The following is a 23,167-nucleotide window of genomic DNA, read 5'->3' on the forward strand; positions in this document are numbered from 1 at the left end:
TCCCGAAGATTAAGCTGGACCTTGTGGCTCACTGTTTCCACTCAATTCAGTCATAACGTTCTCTATTCCTACTTCTGCTCCAACAGAACAAATCCAAAACCATCTCTGGTGTTCAGTCATAGTCATACTTTATTGATCCCGGGGGAAATTGGTTTTCGTTACGGTTGCACCCTAAATAATAAATAGTAATAGAACCATAAATAGTTAAATAGTAACATGTAAATTATGCCAGTAAATTATGAAATAAGTCCAGGACCAGCCTATCGGCTCAGGGTGTCTGACCCTCCAAGGGAGGAGTTGTAAAGTTTGATGACCACAGGCAGGGATGACTTCCTATGACGCTCTGTGCTGCATCTCAGAGGAATGAGTCTCTGGCTGAATGTACTCCTGTGCCCACCCAGTACATTATGTAGTGGATGGGAGACATTGACCAAGATGGCATGCAACTTAGACAGCATCAGCTTCTCTATTCTCCCAATTCCAGTGCCGCTGAGCTCTTCTGTTGTCTCACCTCCTTTCTTCAGAATTTGGTGCCATATTCTACTCCAAAGAAAATTTGTTTAACCTTCTTCCCAACTTCTAGCCTGATCTATAATGGTTTGAACTTCGTACAGTTGTGGAAAGTGCAGTTGATACTAAAACAATTCATCTATTTGGAACTTCTCATCTAATTCAATGTACAATTCCTTGCTTTTGATTATCTTCCATTTGTTGCTCATCGGTTGTTCGAGGTAATATTGCTTGAAATCTGCTCTCATGCTACATTTTTCATTGACCTCAAACCCAAAACAATGGACAGCATTTCAGCTCTCAACTTTAAAGCTGACTCTACTCATATAGACATTTCAAGAAATTACCTTCAGTACTTTCCTTTCGAATAACAATTATGTGGCTGCAGTTTATGGGTCATACTCAAAGTCTTCTTTCCATTATCAGCTCGATAACTGTTGCATTAATGGAATCCTAACTGAACTATAGTTTCCTTTTACTGATGTTGTGACATTCCTTCATATTGCAGATTCACAGAGGACATCTTCTCTGCTTCCTGCACCCATTCAATGCTGCAAGTACTTTCCTTGATTATTCATCAAATATCTTTTTTGTTCCGAGCACAGCTACCTTAAGTCACATCTTTTTGAACAAGAGGCTTTATTATTGAGAGAGAAAAAACTGGACTTGAAGCAGAGGCTCAGTCCAATGCCGACTGAAGGGTGAGCCATATATTAAGGCTAAATGGCCAAGTCCTTTTCCAGTCTTTTCCATCAACAGTTCACACACAGTCTGCAAAATACATACCCATGAAATGTTTAAAAATTTCCCATTAATTTCCAGATACTTCTCTGCATTCCTGGACAAGAAAGATGAAAATATTCACCAGCTGAGAAAACTTCTCCAGATATAATCTTCCTTGCCTGTCCTATTCATCCTCTTATTTTCTAAATTTCAGCATTGCTACCTTTCTATTTTCTCTTATCTTCTAAATATCCTGTCCTACATGCTATTTGATCTGCAGTCCTGCTCTGTAGCAAAGAAGATTTCGTTGTACATCTTGTTTGTTGTTCCTCTCCACACTTGTGGCACATCAGGCAGCAATCTTGCTGTTTCTTTAGCATTGCTCTGTTTTTTATGAGGTCGATTTGCTAGCTGAACACTAAGACCACCATGGATGGAGAGTGTGCAAGGAGCTGGCCAGATCCGAACTTGGGACCACTCGCCTGGCAGTCCAGGATGCCACTTTACCACTGGCCAATTGTACATCTTACATTAACGCAATATATATTAGGCAATAGACAATAGGTGCAGTAGTAGGCCATTCAGCCCTTCAAGCCAGCACCGCCATTCACTGTGATCCTGGCTGATCATCCACAATCAGTACCCCGTTCCTGCCTTCTCCCCATATCCCCTGACTCTGCCATCATTAAGAGCTCTATCTAACTCTTTCTTGAAAGCGTCCGGAGAATTGGCCTCCACTACCTTCTGGGGCAGATCATTCCACAGATCCACAACCCTCTGGGTGAAAAAGTTTTTCCTTAGCTCCGTTCTAAATGGTCTACCCCTTATTCTTAAACTGTGACCTCTGGTTCTGGACTTGCCCAACATTGGGAACATATTTCCTGCCTCTAGCATGTCCAATCCCTTAATATATATGTTTCAATCAGATCCCCTCTCATCCTTCTAAATTCCACTGTATACAAGCCCAGTCGCTCCAATCTTTCAACATATGACATTCCCGTCATCTCAGGAATTAACCTCGTGAACCTCCGCTGCACCCCCTCAATAGCAAGAATGTCCTTCCTCAAATTCGGAGACCAAAACTGTACACAATACTCCAGGTGTGGTCTCACCAGGGCCCTGTTCAACTGCAGAAGGCCCTCTTTGCTCCTATACTCAACTCTCCTTGTTATGAAGGCCAACATGCCATTAGCTTTCTTCACTGCCTGCTGTACCTGCATGCTTACTTTCAGTGACTGATGAACAAAGACACCTAGATCTCGTTGTCCTTCCCCTTTTCCTAGGCCTATGGAATTTCACCTTGCTCAGTATTCTACAATTACTGGGCTATAAAATTGAAGCCTGCCTTAATTTAGTTGTTATCACACTTGGCTTGGACTTTGTCCACCTCTTTTCTGCTTTAGGTTTTGGCCATTAACTTCCTCAAATTAAAAAATAATTCCTACTGCAGTTCATCCAATCGTGCTTTCAGCTACTCCAGACAATATCACTCAGGGAACAGCAGGAAATTCAGTCAATTTGTTCATCTCCCAGGTCCTGGAAACAAGCAGTGAGCGTCCTCCACCATGAGCTTGAGTCATGGTCATCTCATACTGAGACTAGAGATAACAATTAACCTATCTAATAGACGTAATATTAAATAAGCTCATTGTAGTATTGAACTTAAAAACCTCTGTCATTCTACTTGTAACAGGACACATAAACCATGAAACAAATCATCCAAAAGGTGATATAAGGTGCAGGAAAGAGCTATTTATTTCTCCCTCAATGGATGGTATTACTGATGTTAAGAGTTAACTATAAACAATATATGAGGAATTAAAGCTCCTCCCATTTGACCTGAAGATGAAGTATTGTCTGAAAAATTATGTTATCTTAAACACATGCTTTCAGCCAGCCTGTGGCACCCTCTACCCTTTTGTTGTAGTACCTTAAATGGAAGAGGAACCCTATTAACAACACAGCACTCCTTGAATCCACAAACATGAATATACGTTTAATGATGCAGAGAAATAGGTGCCATCTACCTGTTTCTATCCTGATGCTTTTGTGATCCAAAGGCTCTTCGGAAGTCAAGAATGAGGCATTAAACATATTGCGAATTGAGGCAGAAAACTTATTGCTAGCAATTGTATTAAATATAACAAGAGCATGAAACAAATAAGAAAGGCAAAGGAAAAAGCAGTTGTGCTGGTCTCATACTCAGACTAGAGATAACACAAGTATCCTATAAAATAGCCATTTTCAAGTGGCGTGACCTGCTACAGAAAATAAAGAAAATTCGAGAAAAATGCAGAAACAACTGTATCGTAATTGCTGAAAAATTCACTGAACAATTACATGTAAATAGATGGAAAGTTAAATCTCAAGAATTCCTAATCTATCAGAAAAGGTACTGTCTGCCTGTGTCATCAGGAAAACTTTAAATAATGAATTTTACACAAAATTTTATTACACAAAGAAGTATAAAGTTAACCAGTTAGGAGAGTTTTCTGAAAACATACATAAATGTAGATATTCTGCAGAATAGGAACCATTATTTCAAACATTCAAAGCACTTGGTAAAATGAAAGGAATTATAAACATGTCCAGATAATTCCCTGCATTGATAGAAAGTAATGCCATGAGATTGTTGCTGTCAAAGCTGTTTATGGTAAAAAAAATCCCACTCTTAAATTGTTTCCTGCCAGTTGCTACTTTATCATCTTGTGTGAAAGCTATGGTTCGAGGAAATGAAAACATTAGATGATTGGCTATAAAATTATTAAACTTCAGGTTATTTAAGAGCCCTGTGGGATTCTTTGATCTGCTTATAATTTTCTGCTTGATTACTGAGGCCTGAAAGTTGGCTTGTTTTTTTTTTGTGTTGTAACTGAGGCTCTGGTGAAATGCAAAACCACCACACACACACAGAAATTTGATGCTAATGGAACTCTCTACAAACCAATCTCATTAGCTTTCATCCACTGACTACCATCAGCCATATGGGATAACATGACACAGTTCTGCCTCTGTGTAACAACTGCTGCTCATCCCTACCTCTCCTTAGAAAATTTTAAAAAGCATGCCGCAGATGCAGGCAATCTTAAATGAAAGCATGAAATGTTGTAAAAATTCAGCAGGTCAGGCAGCATCTGTGTAAAAATGAACAGAGTTAAAATTTCCTTGAGATAAAACGTGCCTCATCCACCTTGCCTGGGTCTACATGCTCCATGAAGAGGATTTTTGATATTAAAAAAATATGATTTCATTTCTAGCTTTTGGTTCACATCTTAAGAAATATCAGGTTGGTCCAACATTCAAGAGGGATTTGAATGAGTATGTGGAAGGGAAGAGCTTGCAGGGTTATGGGCTGAATGTAGGACACTGGGACTAGTAGGCAGGTTGATGTGGCTGGCATGGAACAGTTGGGCCAAAGGGCCTTCTTTTGTGCTGTGATACTCTATAACTCTAATGACAATGTCCAACAAGAGAAGATCACTCCTTGATATTCAATGGCATTACCACCACTGAAGATCCTACTATCAATATACTGGGGGTTACGACTGACCAGCAAATGTACTTGGATAGCCATATACATAATGTGGCAACAAAAGCAACTTAGCAACTAAGAATCCAGAAGCAAGTAATTCCCTAAAAGGGCTGTCCACTGTCTCTAAGGCTCAAGTCAGGAAAGAGAGGGAATGTTTTCCATTTGCCTGGTTGAGTCCAGCTTCAACAACAGTCATGAAGTTCAACTGAACAATGCGGATACAAGAGCAGGCCTGATGCTCAGAATCTTCTGACAAGTAACTCATCTCTTTACTCTCCAAACTCCACCCTTGACAGTCAGGAGTGTGATGGCATACTCTCCTCCTGCCTGGAAAAGTATGAACATAGCAGCTCACTTGATAAGCACTATGCATAGGCATCCACTCACGCCACCATTGATTCACAATAGCAGCTGTTTATACACGGATGTACTGCAGCTCCTCACCTAGGCTTCTGTGACAACACCTTCCAAATGCACTACTTCTGCCCACTAAAAGGACAAGGGCAGCAAAACTATGGAAATGCCACCACTTGGGAGATGCTCTCCTAGTCACACACCACTCTTCCTTGGAAATATGTCAACATTCCTTCACTGTCTAAGGATCAAGATCTTCAAACTCCTTCCCTAACCGCATTGTGGGTACACTCATGCCTCAAGGACAGCAGTGGTTTACAGAGATGGGAAGGAATTTCTTTAGCCAGAGCATGGTGAATCTGTGGATTTCATTGCCACAGATAGCTGTGGAAGCCACGTCACTGGGTAATTTTAAAGGAGAGGTTGATAGGTTGTTGATTAGTAAGGTATCAAAAGAATGCAGGAGAATGGGATTGATAGGGAAAAGAAATTGCCATGATTGAATGCTAAACCAGGCTTAATGGACCATATGGTCTACTGCTGCTGCTAAGCTTGATGGTTAAAGAGGCAACTCACACCGCCTTCTCAAAGGCAATTAGGAATAAGTAGTTAAATGCTGGCTCAGTCCACTTGGAAAGCCCACATGCCCTGAATGAAAAAAAGATCAGGAGTTGGCCATTCAATCCCTACAGCCTGCTCCACCTCTATTTCAAGGCTGATCCAAATTTCCTCAGTGCCATTTTCCCATGCTCCCCTCTTAATCCTTATTTCTTTATAGAGAAGGAGTTTATTATCTTTAGCTATATTCATGGATTCAGCATTCTTGGGCAAAGAATCAGAACAAACTTTTGAAGGAAGACACTCTTCCTCACCTTAATCTTAATTGGGGGGGAGGAGACATTGACTCAGACCATGAGAGGCCTGCGTCGGGCATTTTTTCATGCCTTACAAGGCACAGATTGGAAGTTTGTGTGGGGCGCCACTCCTCACACAGACACTAGAGCAATGTGTGGTTAAGTGCCTTGCTCAAGGACACAAACACGCTGCCACAGCTGAGGCTCGAACTAGTGACCTTCATATCACTAGACAAACCCCTTAACCACTTGGCCATGTGCCCAACACAAAATAATTAGGGATCCCTTTATTCTTAAACCATCTGCTATGGTCCTAGGCTCTCACATCAAGAAACATTCTCCCAGCATTTACCCCCTCAAATTTTCTAAGAAGCTCATGTTTCAAAAAAAAACTACCTCTGATTTTTCTAATCTGCAATGAGTAGAAACACAACTTGTTCATCCTTTCACAGTAAACAATTCCTCCAATCCCCATACCTTTCTCTGAACTGCCTTCAATGACAATATATCTTTCATTAAATGATGTGCATGTTGATATGTTAGCTGATTTTTGCAAATTTTGACTGACATGTAGAGAGCAGTGGCATATGGGAATAGTTGAAGAGAATCTCTGGAGAACAAAAAATGTGGTTAGAGCAAAACTGATATAGGAATTTTGATAGTTGACATAGACTCAATGGGCTGAAGGGCCTGATTCTATGCTTTGTAACCCTGAAACTCTTTACAGTATTCCTGATGTGTCCTCACTAATTCTTTATACAGTTGTAGGAAGTCTTTCACTATATTTATATTCTGACCCACTTGAAATAAAGTCACTTCCCATTAGCCTTTTAAATTAGTTGTATCTTTTAATTTATTTATTTACATACTTAGAGGTACAGCGTGGAAAAGGCCCTTCCAGCCCAACGAACACACAGCCCAGCAACCCACCTACTTAGGGGGAGGGAGGGAACATCGACCCAGACCATGCGTCAGGCATTTTTCATGCCTTACAAGGCGCAGATTGGAAGTCTGTGTGGGGCGCTACTCCTTGCACAGACACTAGAGCAATGTGTGGTTAAGTGCCTTGTTCAAGGACACAAACACGCTGCCACAGCTGAGGCTCGAACTAGCGACCTTGAGATCACTAGATGAACGCCTTAACCACTTGGCCACGTGCCCAATACCTACTTAATACTGGCCAATCCCAGGATAATTTACAATCACCAATTAACCTACTAACCAGTACAAGTTTGGACTGTGGCAGGAAACCAGAGCACTGAGAGGAGACCCATTTGGTCACAGGGAGAATGTACAAACTCTTTAGAGACGGTGCCAGAATTGAACTCAAAACTCCAATATTTCGAGCTGTAGTAGCATTGTGCTAACTGCTAGATTTGTATCCAAAACTTTCCAAATGAGTACTGACCCAAATAACTGTAGAAACCAAAAATCTGAAATAAAATATAAAGGTGTTGGCTTGCTTCCTGTGAATCACATATAACCCCAAATCCTTCAGCTTCTGCAGTTCCTCTCCATTTAAATAATATTTCACTGGTTTTCTTTCAAAAGTGATCGCTAAGTGCAAAGTAAATTTATTATCAAAGTATGTATATATCACCGAATACTACATTGGGATTCATTTTTTTGCAGATATTCACAGCAAAACAAAGACTTACAAAATAAAACACAATAAATACAAAGAAATAGAATGAATGAATAGCTACACACACAAACTGACAACAAACAACGTGCAAAAAACAAAATGTGCAAATACAAAAACAGGTAGTAATAATAATTAATATGATCTCTTTCATATTTTCCCACATTATACTCCAATTGCCAACTCTTTATCCATTGATTGAAACTGCCAATATCTTTCTATCCCACCTTCAGATCACAAACAGTAGTAGTCTCTGCACTGACTCTGCAGTTTCTTATCAGTTGAAGGTTGTTAATCTGAAAATTACCCCTTTATCCCAATTTCCGTCTGGTTAGCTGATCCTTGATCTCAGGGTGCTGGATTATCTGATCAGATGGTCACTGACTTGTAGCAAAGAAAACTTATGTGTTGAGAGGTTTTTGGAAGCCCAGATACATTGCGTCTACTGGTCCCCCTTTATCTACTTGACTTGAAGCTTTCTCAAAGAATTCTAACACATTTGTGAAGCCATGTTGATTCTATTTGATCAGATTATGGCCTTCCCACTTTCTTCTTATCTTCTTAACAATTGATTTGAGTACTTTTGCAATTAGTAGATGTTTGGCCAACTGCCTTCAACTACCCACTTGCTGCCAACCACTCATTTTAGTTTTGGAAACACTGATTCTGTTGACTACAGAACACTTGGCACCCAAAGAATGGAGGCTACCTTCTAGTCATGCTAAGAAGTTCTGCCCAAAATATGCCTGGTTCCTTCTATGCATGTCGGGTATGAAGGATGTTTATAACTGAACTGCTCACCACCCACTCTAGAAGAGTAGTGGACTCTTACTAGACCTTCACCTCAAAAGAACAAAGATGTTGCCAGGATTGGAGGACCTGAGTTCAACGGAAAGGTTGAATACGTTAAGACTTTTTTTCTCTGGTGTAGGAGAGTGAGAGTAGATTTGATAAAGTTATCCAAAATTATGAGGTGTATAGATAGGGTAATTGCAAGCAGGCTTTTACCATTGAGGTCAGGTGAGACTACAACTAGAGGTCATGGGCTAAGGGCAAAAGGTGAATTATTTGAGGAAAACTGAGGGGCAACGTTTTCACTCAGAGAGTGGCGTGAGTATGGATGTGGGTTCGATTGCAATATTTAAGATAAGTTTCGATAACTACATGGATTGGAAGGGCATGGATGGTTATGGTCCAGCTGCAAGTCATGGGATTAGGCAGGATAACAGTTCGCCACAGTCCATTTGGACTGAAGAGCCTTTTCATATGCTGCTGTGCTCTATGACTCTACAACTCTTAATTGGCAAAGACTCCTAACTTTGATCAGAGCACTAGCCGGATGCCGTGAATCATGTACAAGACGTGTATTGAAGAGGATTTGCTAGCAATAATTTACATCCTAAACTCTTTATCCTGTTGTAAGCTTCTTTTTATTGATCAGAGTTTATTAATCTAGAGTAAGATTGATAAAATGAGCATCCCAAAACATTCTTTGAATTCTTTGCTTCCTGCTGTGCAGCTTAGGATCTTTGGAAAATATTTATGCATAGTTACAAACACAGAACTATTCAGCCTCAGGGAGCATTTCTTTGTACCAGCAACTCTTCATCACTTGCAGTTGGAGCCAAGCTTCTACATCTCATTCTCTGATATCACAGCCCAATACAATAAAAGCAGCCCTTGAATTTTTCAGTCTACTGTAATGATGGCCTGCTTAAAAATCAGGAATTTTAATACTCTTTTATGATGTCAATCATAGATTTTGTTTCTAAAATACAGGCTCCCAAAAATGTGTGGACTATTGACCGAATATTCTTATTTGTGGAACTTCATTCCATATTCCAGTCAATAATATGATTCAGTGGTGGTAAGCAAAACCTAGAATGTACAGGTCTTTAGCAGTTTAGTTTATTGCAGAAACCAGAAGTTGTCTATGTTTTAAAATCAGCAATTTTACCAAACAATAATAATAACCAAAACTATCTTCAAACAAGTTTGAAGTCTCACCTGTTACCCAGAGGTGTGAGGGCCAATGACCAGATATAGTTGGAAACAACTTTGTGTCCTAATATTACATTAGTCTGCTTTTTTCCTTACACCACTCCTCAACCCTAACTGCTGTTCACCACCTGTACTCTGCCCTGCAGTCCAGTAACACACTCACTCACTTCAGGCCAAACTTGCAATTTATTTATCCCGATCTCTTTTCATAGTGATCTCAACTTTTAACAAAGATTGTCAGGTGTGTGTGTGTGTGTGTGTGTGTGTGTGTGTGTGTGTGTGTGTGTGTGTATATGTATATAAGGGAGAGTGTGAGTGTATGTGTGAGTGTGTGAGAGTGTGTCTGAGTGTGTTTGAGTGTGTTGAGTGTGTTTGAGTGTGTTGAGTGTGTTTGAGTGAGTGTGAGAGTGAGTGAGAGTGAGAGTGAGTGTGCGTGCAAGAGTGCGTGCGCGAGAGAGCGAGTGCAAGAGAGTATGCGTTAGTTTTTTTTTTGTCATATTTACTGAGATACAGTGAAAAGCTGTTTTGTACAAATCAAGTCATTACACAGCACACTGAGCTAAAGTAAGTTAAAACAATAACAATGCAGAACAAGTGTAATAGCTACCGAAAACATACAGTGCAAGTCAATGATTATGTGCAAGATCATAACGAGGTAGATTGTGAGTATAAGAGGCCATCTTATCATACAAGAGGTCCATTCAAGAATCTGGTAACAGTGGGATAGAAGCTGTCCTTGAACTTGTGAGTATGTGTGTGTATGTACATGTGGCACATATGGATGTGCATGTTGTCTGTGTGTAAGTGTACATGTGGTATGTGTGTGTACATGTATGTGCATGTGCATGTGGTGTGAATATGCGTGTGTAGGAGAGAATACACTTTTGGGGAAGGTAACATTTAGTCATTAATCTGCTCAAATCTGTATCTAAGTCACCTTCTTTTAGCATTTTTAACACATCAGCAGTTCCTTCTCAATGGTCTGAGGTTATCATGTTTAACCTATTCCAATTCCCAGATGTTCGATAATCTATGAAAGAAAAAGACCCTTGGTGACAAATGTGTTAGTTGGCTGTACACACCTCCCCCAAAGCTCGACACCTGTCACAGGATTTGTGAAAGTGAGACACCGTTGGTGAAACCTGCCAGTGACTATTGGCTGAACATCAATATCCACATCAATCACTGACAGTCTGTGGAACAGAACAGGCTGCATCTGGCTGCAAGTCCAGAAGAATAACATCATTGCTGTCAATACCTGGGCTTTGCAACTTTTGAAAGGATTTAGATTCATAAAAGACAGACTGTTTATTCCTCACCATAGATGTTGCCTGACCTGCCAAGATCCTTAAGCATTTTGTGTGCACTGCTCTAGATTTCAAGCAGCTGCAGAATATCTTGTGTTTATTATAAATAATTGTCTTATTCCACTACCCGAGTTGTAGAACATGATCTTTCAACTGTCTGATCATGGATAAGGTGCGTGAAATGAAAATGCCAACATTGGTTAGAAAGAGTTGCACTCACATGTCAGGTTTCAAAGATGTCTGGTTTTACAGGAAAATTTTGGTGGGAAACTACATTGATGGAGAAGAGTTTAGCTCTAGAAAAAAAAACCTACAACTACACACTTTAAAAAGAATGTATTTGAGACTGTACCCCCGATCTCTTTCATTACCAAGCTGTACTGGAAATGTAATTGGTTTAATTATTGCCACATATACTGAGATACAGTGAAAAAAGTATGTCTTACATACTTTTCATAAAGAACAAATCATTACACAGTTCACTGAAGTAGAACAAGGTAACAATGCAGCAAAAGTGTTAATAGCTACAGAGAAAGTGTAGTGCAGGTTAACAAAGTAGATTGTGAGGTCAGGAGTCCATCTTATCATACTTAATTACTACCCATCACACTGCTGGCGTTTAGGGCACCAATAAAGGTCCTTCATCTTTAGCAGGTTTCAGGGCTTCCTTCATCATGTGAGTAGCTCGGTTTTCACTACTGTCAGTCATGCAAATTCCAGGTGGAGACTCAGGAATATTGTTGCACTCAGAAGTAGAGGCACCGTTGCTGTCTTGGTAACACTCTTGTTTTATCAGTTAGGGATGTTAGCCTAGAGCTGAACCCCCGAACCTGGAGGACCAATGGACAACTGTTTGATCTGTTTGGCATAGGTGACCAAAGCACAAAGTCCTGACTCCAGCCAACAGAGCCGGGTTATTGAGGCATGCAAGCCTCCAAACCATGACAAGATTGTGATCCTCTTAGTCATAGTCATACTTTATTGATCCCAGGGGAAATTGGTTTTCGTTACAGTTGACCATAAATAAATAGTAATAAAACCATAAATAGTTAAATAGTAATATGTAAATTATGCCAGGAAATAAGTCCAGGACCAGCCTATTGGCTCAGGGTGTCTGACCCTCCAAGGGAGGAGTTGTAAAGTTTGATGGCCACAGGCAGGAATGACTTCCTATGACGCTCTGTGTTGCATCTCGGTGAAATGAGTCTCTGGCTGAATGTACTCCTGTGCCCAACCAGTACATTGGAGGATCTTATCATAGTAGGGAACCATTTAATAGTCTTATAATGAAAGGTCAATTATCATAGAGATGCAATGGGAAACGAGTGGATGTGAGTCAAAGATTCCATCCCAAAGATCTCAACTTTCCATCATGACCAACAGAGTACATACTTGCACCGATAAACACCAGAGATTCTGCAGATGCTGGAAATCCAGAGTAACACACAAAATGGAGGAATAAGGCAGGTCAGGAGCAAATATGGAAAGGAATATGGAGTCGACAGTCAGGAGATGAAGGGTCTTGGCCTGAAAAGTCGACTGTTTATTTCTTTCCATAGATGCTGCCTAACCTGCCAAGTTCCTCCAGCATTTTGGGTATATTTGCACCCAATGTTCTTCTATTTCCTGCTTAACTCAGGTAATGGACAGAGTAAACGTTTCAGGTAGGAGACTGTTCTGATGAAACGTTAGCTCTGTTTTTCTTTCCACAGATGCTGCCTGACTTTCTGAGTCTTTTTATTTCAGATTTCCATCATCTGCAGTGCATTTGATTTTTGTTAGTTTAATTATGATTTTACTGCTGCTCAAAGGCCTGATTCTGCCAGCACAGCATTCTCCACTGGCGAGAGACTTGGAGAGCTTAAAATACTGCATCCACACAATCAAATCACAATTGAGAAAGTCTAGTGCTTGAATCTTGGAGTGGTCTTTCACTTCAACTTGCCTCACTCAAGCAGTCAGTCAGCTTGCCTCTTATCTATCACAGTAATGGGACACTGCAGAAAGGCAAGGTACTCCATCTAAGAGCAAGGATGAAAGCTCACTGTAAGCATCTGGTGAGGAAGCTAAGCATGGTATAAGTTTCTGAGCCTGCCCTGTTCCACCAAGTCTACAGTAGTAGGGCTTGTAAAGGTGGAAGATAAAATGAGAAAGAAAAAAAATTGCCTGTTAAACTGAACAATCTCACTATATCAAACAAGACATCATAATGTTATTGGTTTTCACAAGTGTTGTAATGTCAAAAGTTAGTCAGTCTTTTATTGCTTTGATCTTATTTTACACTTACAATACCTCTGTGCCATAAGCCTAGGGTTTCAAAGCAATTGAACCAGTTTAGGGGCGGCTGCCATCCGAGCCTGAAAGAAAGCACTGTTTTTCCTCTCTCTTTCCAACTCTGGTCCACTGGGAGCCCTCCACATAAAAACCCCATCAATAATTCAGGTCTTTTGATTACTTTAAAAGTTCCATTGAATTACAGCTACCAAAAACAAAATGTCTGTTTGACGTGAAGATGAATGTGGATGGACACTGCAGAGTGCTGGCAACCTGTGGATCATGTCAGAACAGATTGTAACTTTATCATTCTGTCACAGGGAATAATTTAAACCACTTAATCAGTCAGGATCACAGTGGAGGAGGGAACATCTCATGAATTCCAATTTTGCAATCTGTCAAACATGTAACAGTGCTAACACCTTTTCTCCCCCAGCCCGCAAGACTAACCATAACATTTCTCTCTCTTTTCCCTCCTTGCTCCCTCACTCATCTGTGACTCCTCGCTCTCGCTGCAGAAAAGAAATGGTTTACAGATGAAACTGACAACGCCTTCCCCAGGAACATTCAGATAAAACCACTGAGCGGTCACATGGCTAATCAAATCAATCAGTACAAATCCACCAGCAGTTTGATCCCACCCATAAGAGAGGTAGAAGACGAATGTTGATACCTGTACAAACTCTAAACTGAGAGGGAGACCTAGTGAAGCACCTTTAACCGGATGCTGGCTTTGACACTCCATGGAGCTTGGCGTTACAGCAGTTGAAGGATTATACATGTCACTCCACCAAGAAGCAGCAGCTCTCTACTGTTGAACATTATCTGCTTGTCCAGCATGGAATCACAGGTTTTATTGAATGGTTTCACTGATAACTTGAAGACAATCGATGCAGACTGAATATTATGGCCAGTTAAGATTAGAAGGTCTTTATTTTATAATGCAAAACGTTGTCGTTTCCTACTTTGTAACTTCTTTCTTTCTGTGACCAGTCTCGGATTTTGTTTCCCTTCGGAGGATGAAGTCTGCAAAAAAAAACAAATTATTAGTTAAATGTACACAATCCCTCAATAAACAAAACAATAAAGCCAGTATACTTCTGCAGTGAGGCTTCCATTGTGGTCTGATGACTAGCATGTGAATGCTTTCAGAATATAAGCTGTTATCTGTCCTGTGTTCAGATAGGGCATAGAGCAAGTCCTGTTTTACAAATTGTTCAACAATATGGCACTGCCCATTATTCAGTTTTCCATCCCTGAATTACTTTTCCCTGCTTGGCTAAGATTCTGAAGGGCTTGGCATACGGTCTCCTGTGGAAGAGAACATTACCAGCCAAGTGCTATTTTACTGTAATCATCGACCATCTTCTTGGTTTATAAATTCTTTTAAAATGGGAATTTTGAGACACAAATTAGTTAATATTATAGAATAAATTGTATGTTGCAGTATATTCTGGGAGGAGAAGATATTAATGTTAATTCAATGATGTAGAAAACAATATTGCAGTTGACAAACCAAAGTAAGCTTGCCTAGAGTCTTAACCTAGTTCATAATCTAAAGCTGTTCTTACTGACCTGATAAACTCAGTGTCTTAACTCTTAGCGGGACAGCCCACCACACCCCTTGCCCCCCTCACAGAGCTGATAGCCATCACAAGAAGATAGCTGACAAAGACTCCTGCAGACTAACATAAAGGGAGAGGAAAAGAAACACACTGGGCACCCTCACTCTTTGTACCCACATCTTGCTGTGATGATCCCACAAGTTTAGATTCAGTCTTTAGGTAAATTTATATCTCAGCTTCACTGTCTGTTCTGTGACTGCAACACTGAACACATCCATACTGCAACCAGATAACACCTTGTTCTGGAGTGATTTTCGAATTGTGATTACTTTGTTGTTATATTTTGTAGGCAGTAGAGTGAAAGAATTGTGAATAAAATATAATACTATTAATTGGATTGTTAATAAGGAAAGCTTGCTAACCTGTTTTAATCTTCAGCATCTACCATTCAAGTTTGACTCTTTCATGCTGCCTGAAGTTGGGAATTAAGTGGATTAAAACCCAACAAAAATGAAAAGCTAACTTTACTGCTCTTACCGATAAAATATGCATCTTTATCATTATTTGGCATGTTTTAGGTTTTGCATTTGCACAACTTTCTTTCTTTAAATTTCGTTCCTGAACTCTGTGTCGTTCTTGTTGCTCAAGCGCTCCCCACAGTCTTGCTGTGCAGACGGAGAATCACTGAAAAGGCTCCTGCGTCCTCCTTAATTTTTACTTTTGGTTTGCATTTTTTTTAAGTGAGTTTCCTTTCGCTAGGAAATTAGAAAGGATGAATATGGCGGTGCTCAGACTTGACTGACCTGGCAATGTCATATCTGATACCTGGTGATAATATTTTGTCTTGTACAAAAAGAGTTTGTACATATATTGTACATGGTTTCATTTTATATCTTTTCTCAAATTAAAACTGTTGTATTTGTGTCCAATGAAATAACGTTGTGAGTTCTTCGCAATTTCTCTATTGAGTGTCAGGACACCAACACTGGATTAAGAAAGTCATGGTATTTTTTCCTTTTCCCAGAATTCTGCATTGTCTTGAGAACATAGAAAAAGGAGCAGGACTAGACCATCTGGCAAGGATTCGTCTCCACCTACCTACCTTTTGCCCGTAACCTTTAATTCCCCTGCTATACAGGGAATTAATGAGGTAGCCTCTGTTGTTTCCAAGGGCAGAAAATTCCAAAGATTCATGACTCTCTGGGAAAAGGTGTTTCGCCTCAACTCTGTCCTAAATCTGTTTTCCCAAATCTTGAGGCTATGTCTGCTAGCTCAACTCCCACTTACCAGTGGAAACAACTTTCCTGCCTCTGTCTTATTTATCCATTTCCTAATTGTATATTTCAAGGTACATATATTATCAAAGCATGCATGCCTTATACAACTTAGGGATTCTTCTTCTCCAGTTAGCCATGAAACGAAGGAAACCATCAAAGTAAAACATCAATTTCCCCCCACCCACGTGCAAAAATCTAATCATGCAGATAGCAACAAAAATATCAAACCCCAAACCTCCCTCTTGTGCAAAAAACACAAATTGTGCAAACAGCAACAAGAACATAAACCCCAACCCCTCCCCGCAAAGAAAATTGCACAAGTGGCAACAAGAACGGATGTAAACACTGAATATAAAGACTCAAAGTTCGAAAACCACAATCCAATTCATGAACCTATAAGATTTCCTCTCACCCTTCTGAATTCCAGCAAGTACGGTCCCAATCTCTCCTCACAGGCTAACTCACGCATCTCCAAAATCAACCTGGTGAACCTTCCGGCACTGCCTACAAAGCCTATATATCGCTCCTTAAGTAAGGAAAACAGAACTGCACCGAGTACCGCAGGTATGATCTCATCAGTGCCCTGTACAATTGCAGCGTAACCACCTTGCTCTTAAATTCATTCCCTCTAGCAAAAGCGGCCAACATTCCATTTGCCTTCTTGATAACCTGTTGCACCTATAAACCATGCACAAGCAGTCTCAAGTCTTTCACCATTTAAATAATAATCTAATCTTCTATTTTTCCTTCCAAAGTGAATAATTTTGCATTTACCAATGTTGTACTCCATCTGCCAGACCCTTACCCACTCACTTAACCTATCTATATCTCTCTGCCAAATTTCCACATCCTCTACATAATTTGGTTGGGATTGATTAGGATCTAATTACTCTTCAAAGCAAAAAAATATATAGAAAATCTCAAAAGGATAAGATTTTCAATAGATTTTCACCCCATTAAATAAACGCAGCCAGGGAACAGAGCAGATATTCAGACATCTCCAGTGCAATGGACATTTACAACAACTAAAGGTATGCTCCAAGTTAATGGAAATAGATATTCTGATAAAACTAACAAAACATGCCATTTCCTTGCCTTTATAATACCCATTTCATTATAATTTCATTTATTGAAAAAACATTACTGTACTCATTTTTGCACTGCAGGTGTCAATCGCCTTTCTTCATTCCTTAGAATGAGGAAGATTCAGTGAGGATTATGAAGTTGAGAGGGGTGTAGGTAGGGTGGATGCACATAGTTTTCAGCTTTGGAACAGGAAACTAAAAACTGGAGGGCATAGGTTTAAGATGTTGGGTGAACGATTTAAAGGGGGCAGGAGGGGTAAATACTCCATGTAAAAGTTGGGATGTGTATGGAATAGGTTGCCAGACAAGCTGGTTGAGGCAAGTGCAATAACAATATTGAAAGGATATTTAGTTAAGTACATGGATAGGAAAGGTTTAGAGAGATGATGGCTACATGATGGCAAATGAGACCGGCTCGGTCGGCATGGACAAGTGGGGCCAAAGGAACTGTTTCTGTGCTGTATTACTCTATGACTATACCCATCTTTAATTAGCACTTGAACCAAGTTGCCTGCTTGGCCATTTCCGGAAGGCAAGAGAGAACCAGATCACAGGTCCTCCCTAGCCAATGAACGCCTGACATCTCTACAGCCCATACACGCAAATGAGCTTCTAGGAATTGTGCAGGATGGTTGCTACAGGGCTGCAGGTACCTTCTGCCAGGAGGGAACTCGGTTTGTGACCACATTTCTGACTTGCAAACTATCCACAGTTCACAAGAACAGAACCTTGTCATAATCTGGGGAAGATTGGTACAGGGAATCCGGAATCACATTCTTCCAGAGCATACAAAAGTGGAGGAGTTTCCTTCCTATGTGACATTAGTGAACTTATTTTTATATTTCAAAAAGAAACATTATTCCTAATAAAATATACAAAAAAGGCAACAGGGCAAAACATTTACACTCATGATGATTACATTAAATAGCATTAACCTGATTTTGGAACCCTGGCACCATTAACACTTGTGTCATATTCGAGGGGTTTCTTCACCCAACTCAGCCCATGTCCTGTAGCAAAATGAACCTTTGGATTGGCTGCACCAAGTTTCAGTGCACCCCTTTCACATGAATTCCTGTTGCCTGGACTGTTCCAGTCAGCAGCATACCCTTAATGGACATCTTGCTCTTTTGGAAGACCAAGAACTGAGTATTATAACAACAATGAGATTATCTCAAGGTCAACATGACTAATACTGGCCTTTTATTACAATTTGTTTTTAATTGATAATTTAAATTGTGGTGGCATTTAAGTACCCTTTTTGAAATGCTTTTGATTGTTACATTGATAGGAAGATGGGTGGTTGCTTCTGAACTAAAGCTGAAGTCACATCTTATGGCCAAGAGCAGGTTTGGAGCCACACCAATAACAGGCACAGCAGTTTGCCAGAGTAGAGTGGATTGGACAGTGCCACATCGGTGGGCTTGCTGTGCAATGACTGTGGGTCAATGAACAGCAAGATTAAAGACACCACCGACAGCAGCACCCCCCCCCCCCACCCCACCGAACCTCAGGGCCGTGCAGATGAGTGAACAATCAGGCAAACCCAACATTACCAAACCAAGATCATCTGCCGGAGGCTCCAGGTTTAATTTTACAACAACTGGCTTCGTCCCATATAACAGATCAAATGATTAGTGTGTACGGAGTCTTCTTTAAGAATCTCACATTTCAGCTGAGATTAAATGACCTGCAGATCAGGCATCTTTTCCATCCATAACTCCCATATTTGGGGTATGGAAAGGGTGAATGCACACAGTCTTTTTCCCCAGAGGAATGCAATCAAAACTGGAAAGCAAAAGTTAAAGGTAAGCAAGAAAGATTTAAAAGAGATCTGAGGGATAACCTTTTCACATAGACAGTTAGTAAAATGAGCTGCCGGAGGAAGTGGTGGACACAATAACAACATTTAAAAGACTCTGGATCAGGTAAACGATAGTAAGGGTTTAGAGCAGGGATTCCCAAACTTTTTATGCTATGGAGCCTTACCATTAACTCACAATCAGAATCAGGTTTATTATCACCGGCATATGACATGAAATCTGTTAACTTGGCAGCAGCAGTTCAATGCAATACATAATATAGAAGAGGGAAAAAAATGATAAAATAAAAATAATAATAATAATAATAAATAAATCAATTACAGTATATGTATACTGAATAGATTAAAAAATGTGCAAAAAATAGAAATAGTGTACATTAAAAAAAGTGAGTTAGTGTCCAAGAGTTCAATGCCCATTTAGGAATCGGATGGCAGAGGGGAAGAAGCTGTTCCTGAATCGTTGAGTGTGTGCCTTCAGGCTTCTGTATCTCCTTCCTGATGGTAACAGTGAGAAAAGGGCATGCCCTGGGTGCTGGAAGTCTTTAATAATGGACATGCCTTTTTGAGACACCGCTCCCTGAAGATGTCCTGGGTACTTTGTAGGCTAGTGCCCAAGATAGAGCTGACTAGATTTACAACGTTCTGCAGCTTCTTTTGGTCCTGTGCAGTAGCCCCTCCATACCAGACAGTGATGCAGCCTGTCAGATTGCTCTCCCCGGTACATCTGTAGAAGTTTTTGAGAGTATTTGTTGACATGCCAAATCTTTTCAAACTCCTAATAGCCACAGTCTTGCTTTCTTTATAACTACATCGATATGTTGGGACCAGGTTAGATCCTCAGAGATCTTGATACTCAGGAACTTGAAGCTGCTCACTCTCTCCACTTCTGATCTCTGTATGAGGATTGGTATGTGTTCCTTCACCTTACCCATCCTGAAGTCGACAATCAGCTCTTTCATCTTACTGATGTTGAGTGCCAGGTTGTTGCTGCAGCACCATTCCACTAGTTGGCATATCTCACTCCTGTATGCCCTCTCGTCACTACCTGAGATCCTACCAACAATGGTTGTATCATCAGCAGTTTTATAGATGGTATTTGAGCTATGCCTGGCCACACAGTCATGTACATATAGAGAGTAGAGCAGTGGGCTAAGCACACATCCCTGAGGTGCACCGGTGTTGATCGTCAGCAAGGAGGAGATGTTATCACCAATCCGCACAGATTGTGGTCTTCCAGTTAGAAAGTCGAAGATCCAATTGCAGAGGGAGGTACAGAGTCTCAGGTCCTGCAACTTCTCAATCGGGATTGTGGGAATGATGGTATTAAATGCTGAGCTATAGTCAATGAACAGCATCCTGACATGGGTGTTTGTGTTGTCCAGGTGGCCTAAAGCCGTGTGGAGAGCCACTGAGATTGTGTCTGCTGTTGATCTATTGTGGCGATAGGCAAATTGCAATGCGTCCAGGGCCTTGCTGAGGTAGGAGTACAGTCTAGTCATGACCAACCTCTCAAGACATTTCATCACTGTCATTGTGAATGCTACCGGGTGATAGTCATTAAGGCAGCTCACATTATTCTTCTTAGGTGCTGGTATAATTGTTGCCTTTTTTGAAGCAAGTGGGAACTTCACCCGTAGCAGTGAAAGGTTGAAAATGTCCTTGAACACTCCTGCTAGTTGGTTGGCATGGATGTTCAGAGCCTTACCAGGCACTCCATCTGGACCCTTCGTCTTTCCAGTGTTCACTCTCTTTAAAGACAGCCTAACATCGGCCTCTGAGACAGAGATCACAGGGTCATCAGGTGCAAAAGGGATCTTTACGGCTGTAGTTGTGTTCTCCCTTTCAAAGCGGGCACAGAAGGCATTGAGTTCATCTGCTAGTGAAGCATCGCTGCCATTCATGCTATTGGGTTGAACTCTGTAGGAAGTAATGTCTTGCAGACCCTGCCAGAGTTGCTGTGCATCCGATGTTGCCTCCAACCTCATTCAATATTGTCTCTTCACCCTTGAAATAGCCTCCGCAAATCATACTTGGTTTTCTGGTACAATCCTGGGTTGCCATACTTGAACGCCACAGATCTAGCCTTCAGCAGGCAACATACCTCCTGGCTCATCCACGGCTTTTGGTTTGGGAATGTACACTAAGTCTTTTGTAGAAACACACTCATCCACATAGGTTTTAAAGAAGTCAGTAACAACTGTACCATACTCATCCAGGTTCGAAGGTAAATCCCTGAATACAGTCCAGTCCACCAATTCAAAGCAATCCCGCAGGCACTCCTGTGCTTCCCTTGTCCATACCTTCTTGGTCCTCACTACTGGTTCTGCAGTCTTCAGTCTCTGCCTATACTCAGGGAATAGAAGTACAGCCAGGTGATCAGAATTCCCAAAGTGAGGGTGTGGAATAACACAGTAGGCATTCTTGATGGCGGTGTAACAATGGTCCAGTGTGTTGTTTCCTCTGGTACTGCAAGTGATCTGTTGATGGTAATCACTTTGATTTTTTCAGACTGGCCTGGTTAAAATCTCCCAAAACAATGGTGAAGGCATTAGGATGCACTGTTTCATGCATGTTGATCTCATTGCTCAGATCAAGATCCATGAACCCCAGGTTGGAACCCCTTGAACTACAGGAACATGGGCAAAACACAGGCAAATGAGACTAGCCTAGAAGGACATCTCAGTCAGCCTGGATGTGCTGCATAACTCTATGATTTTGTATAATTTGTGATCTGACATTGAGTGCCCACAGGGAAAATGGCAAAGAAATGGCCCAGAGATGATGTAGGAAAATGAGGACACTATTCCTCAAGTACCACAAATATGTCTCCCTACCTCTCATTGACAAGAATTAATCCTGGGTCCTCCATTTACTGCAGTTACAATCAGTTCAACAAATGTACCAATTCTGACCATTCCTTCTGTCTGATCAACTGACTTCACAAATGAACAACACTCTGCCAGTGTATTGAAAAGTCTGAGTGTTCTGGTCCTAATCCTTTTAGAGATTATAGGATTCCATTGGAAAATAGCAGGGATAAAGATGTATTGACATATCTGAATCTTGAGGTTGGGAAATGAAAGTATGGTGGATATGCCATATGCCTTAGTGGATTATTGTTAGCCTCTCTTTGGAGGTCAGTATGACAACAAAGATAAAGCATTCTAACCACCAGATGGGTAAAAGGAGGCTCCACTCATACAGACTTCAACCAAGTGACTAGACATGGGAGGAGAAGGAAGGGTATAGACAGATTCCCCCACCATTTCTTCCAGTCCTTAACTCCACTACCCCTATGGCCACCCGATCATCCTGGAAGGAAAGATGTTCAGAGGAGATTGATTGGGATGCGACCTGGAATGGGGGGCTATAAACACTTGTAGAGATTAGGCAAGTTTTATTGTGACTGGAATAGAAGAAACTGAAGGGTGACCTTAGAGGAAGAAATATTCTAAAGCAAGATAACACAACCATGGCTAACAAGAGAAGTCAAAGCCAATAGAGAAGCCAAAGAGAAGGTATAAAATAGAGCAAATTAGTGGAAAATTAGAGGATTGGGAAGCTTTTAAAAAACCAACAGAAAGCAACCAAAAAAGTAAGTAGGAAATGAAGGAATACAAAAGTAAGCTAGCCAATAATATTAAAGCAGATACCAAAAGTTTCTTCAGGTACATAAAGTGTAAAAGTGAGGCGAGAGTGGATATTGGACCGCTGTAAAATGATGCTGGAGTGGTAGTAATGAGAGACAAGGAAACAGCAGATGTACTGAATAAGTATTTTGCTTCATTCTTCACAGGGGAAGACACTAGCAGTATGGTGGAAGTTTGAGAATATCAGGGGTCAGAAGCGTGTGAAGTTGCCGTTACGAGGGAGAAGGTTCTAGAGAAACTGAAAGGTCTGAATGTAGATAAGTCACCTGAACCTGATGGTGTGCACCCCAGAGTCCTGAAAGAGGTGGTTGAAGGGATTGTTGATGCATTAGGAATGATCTTTCAAGAATTCCTAGATTCTGGAATGGTACTGGAGAACTGGAAAATTGCATATGTCACTCCACTATTTAATGAGGGAGAGAAGCAGAAGAAAGGAAATTATAGGCTAGTTAGTCTGACCTCAGTAGTTGGGAAGTTGTGAGAGTAGATTGTTAAGGATGTGGTTTTGGGATACTTGGAGGCACATGATAAAATAGGCCATAGTCAACATAGTTTCTGCAAGGGAAAATCT

The 23,167-nt window shown here is 40.8% G+C and overlaps 1 protein-coding gene across 4 annotated transcripts in view; it reads left to right on the top strand.

Moving 5' to 3' along the window:
- The window catches only part of kcnma1a (potassium large conductance calcium-activated channel, subfamily M, alpha member 1a), a 960,366-nt gene extending 944,681 nt beyond the window's left edge, over window positions 1-15,685 (top strand). For 3 of the 4 annotated variants that reach the window (XM_063070509.1, XM_063070506.1, XM_063070507.1), the window contains one exon: window positions 13,716-15,685. In XM_063070509.1, coding sequence (XP_062926579.1) covers window positions 13,716-13,867 — 152 coding nt within the window. In that variant the 3' untranslated portion in view covers window positions 13,868-15,685. The remainder of the gene's footprint in view (window positions 1-13,715) is intronic. The other variant, XM_063070508.1, reaches the window with a different exon arrangement.
- The last annotated feature ends 7,482 nt before the right edge of the window (window positions 15,686-23,167 follow it).

Source organism: Mobula hypostoma, chromosome 18 (assembly GCF_963921235.1).
Source record: "Mobula hypostoma chromosome 18, sMobHyp1.1, whole genome shotgun sequence".
Taxonomy (NCBI): domain Eukaryota; kingdom Metazoa; phylum Chordata; class Chondrichthyes; order Myliobatiformes; family Myliobatidae; genus Mobula; species Mobula hypostoma.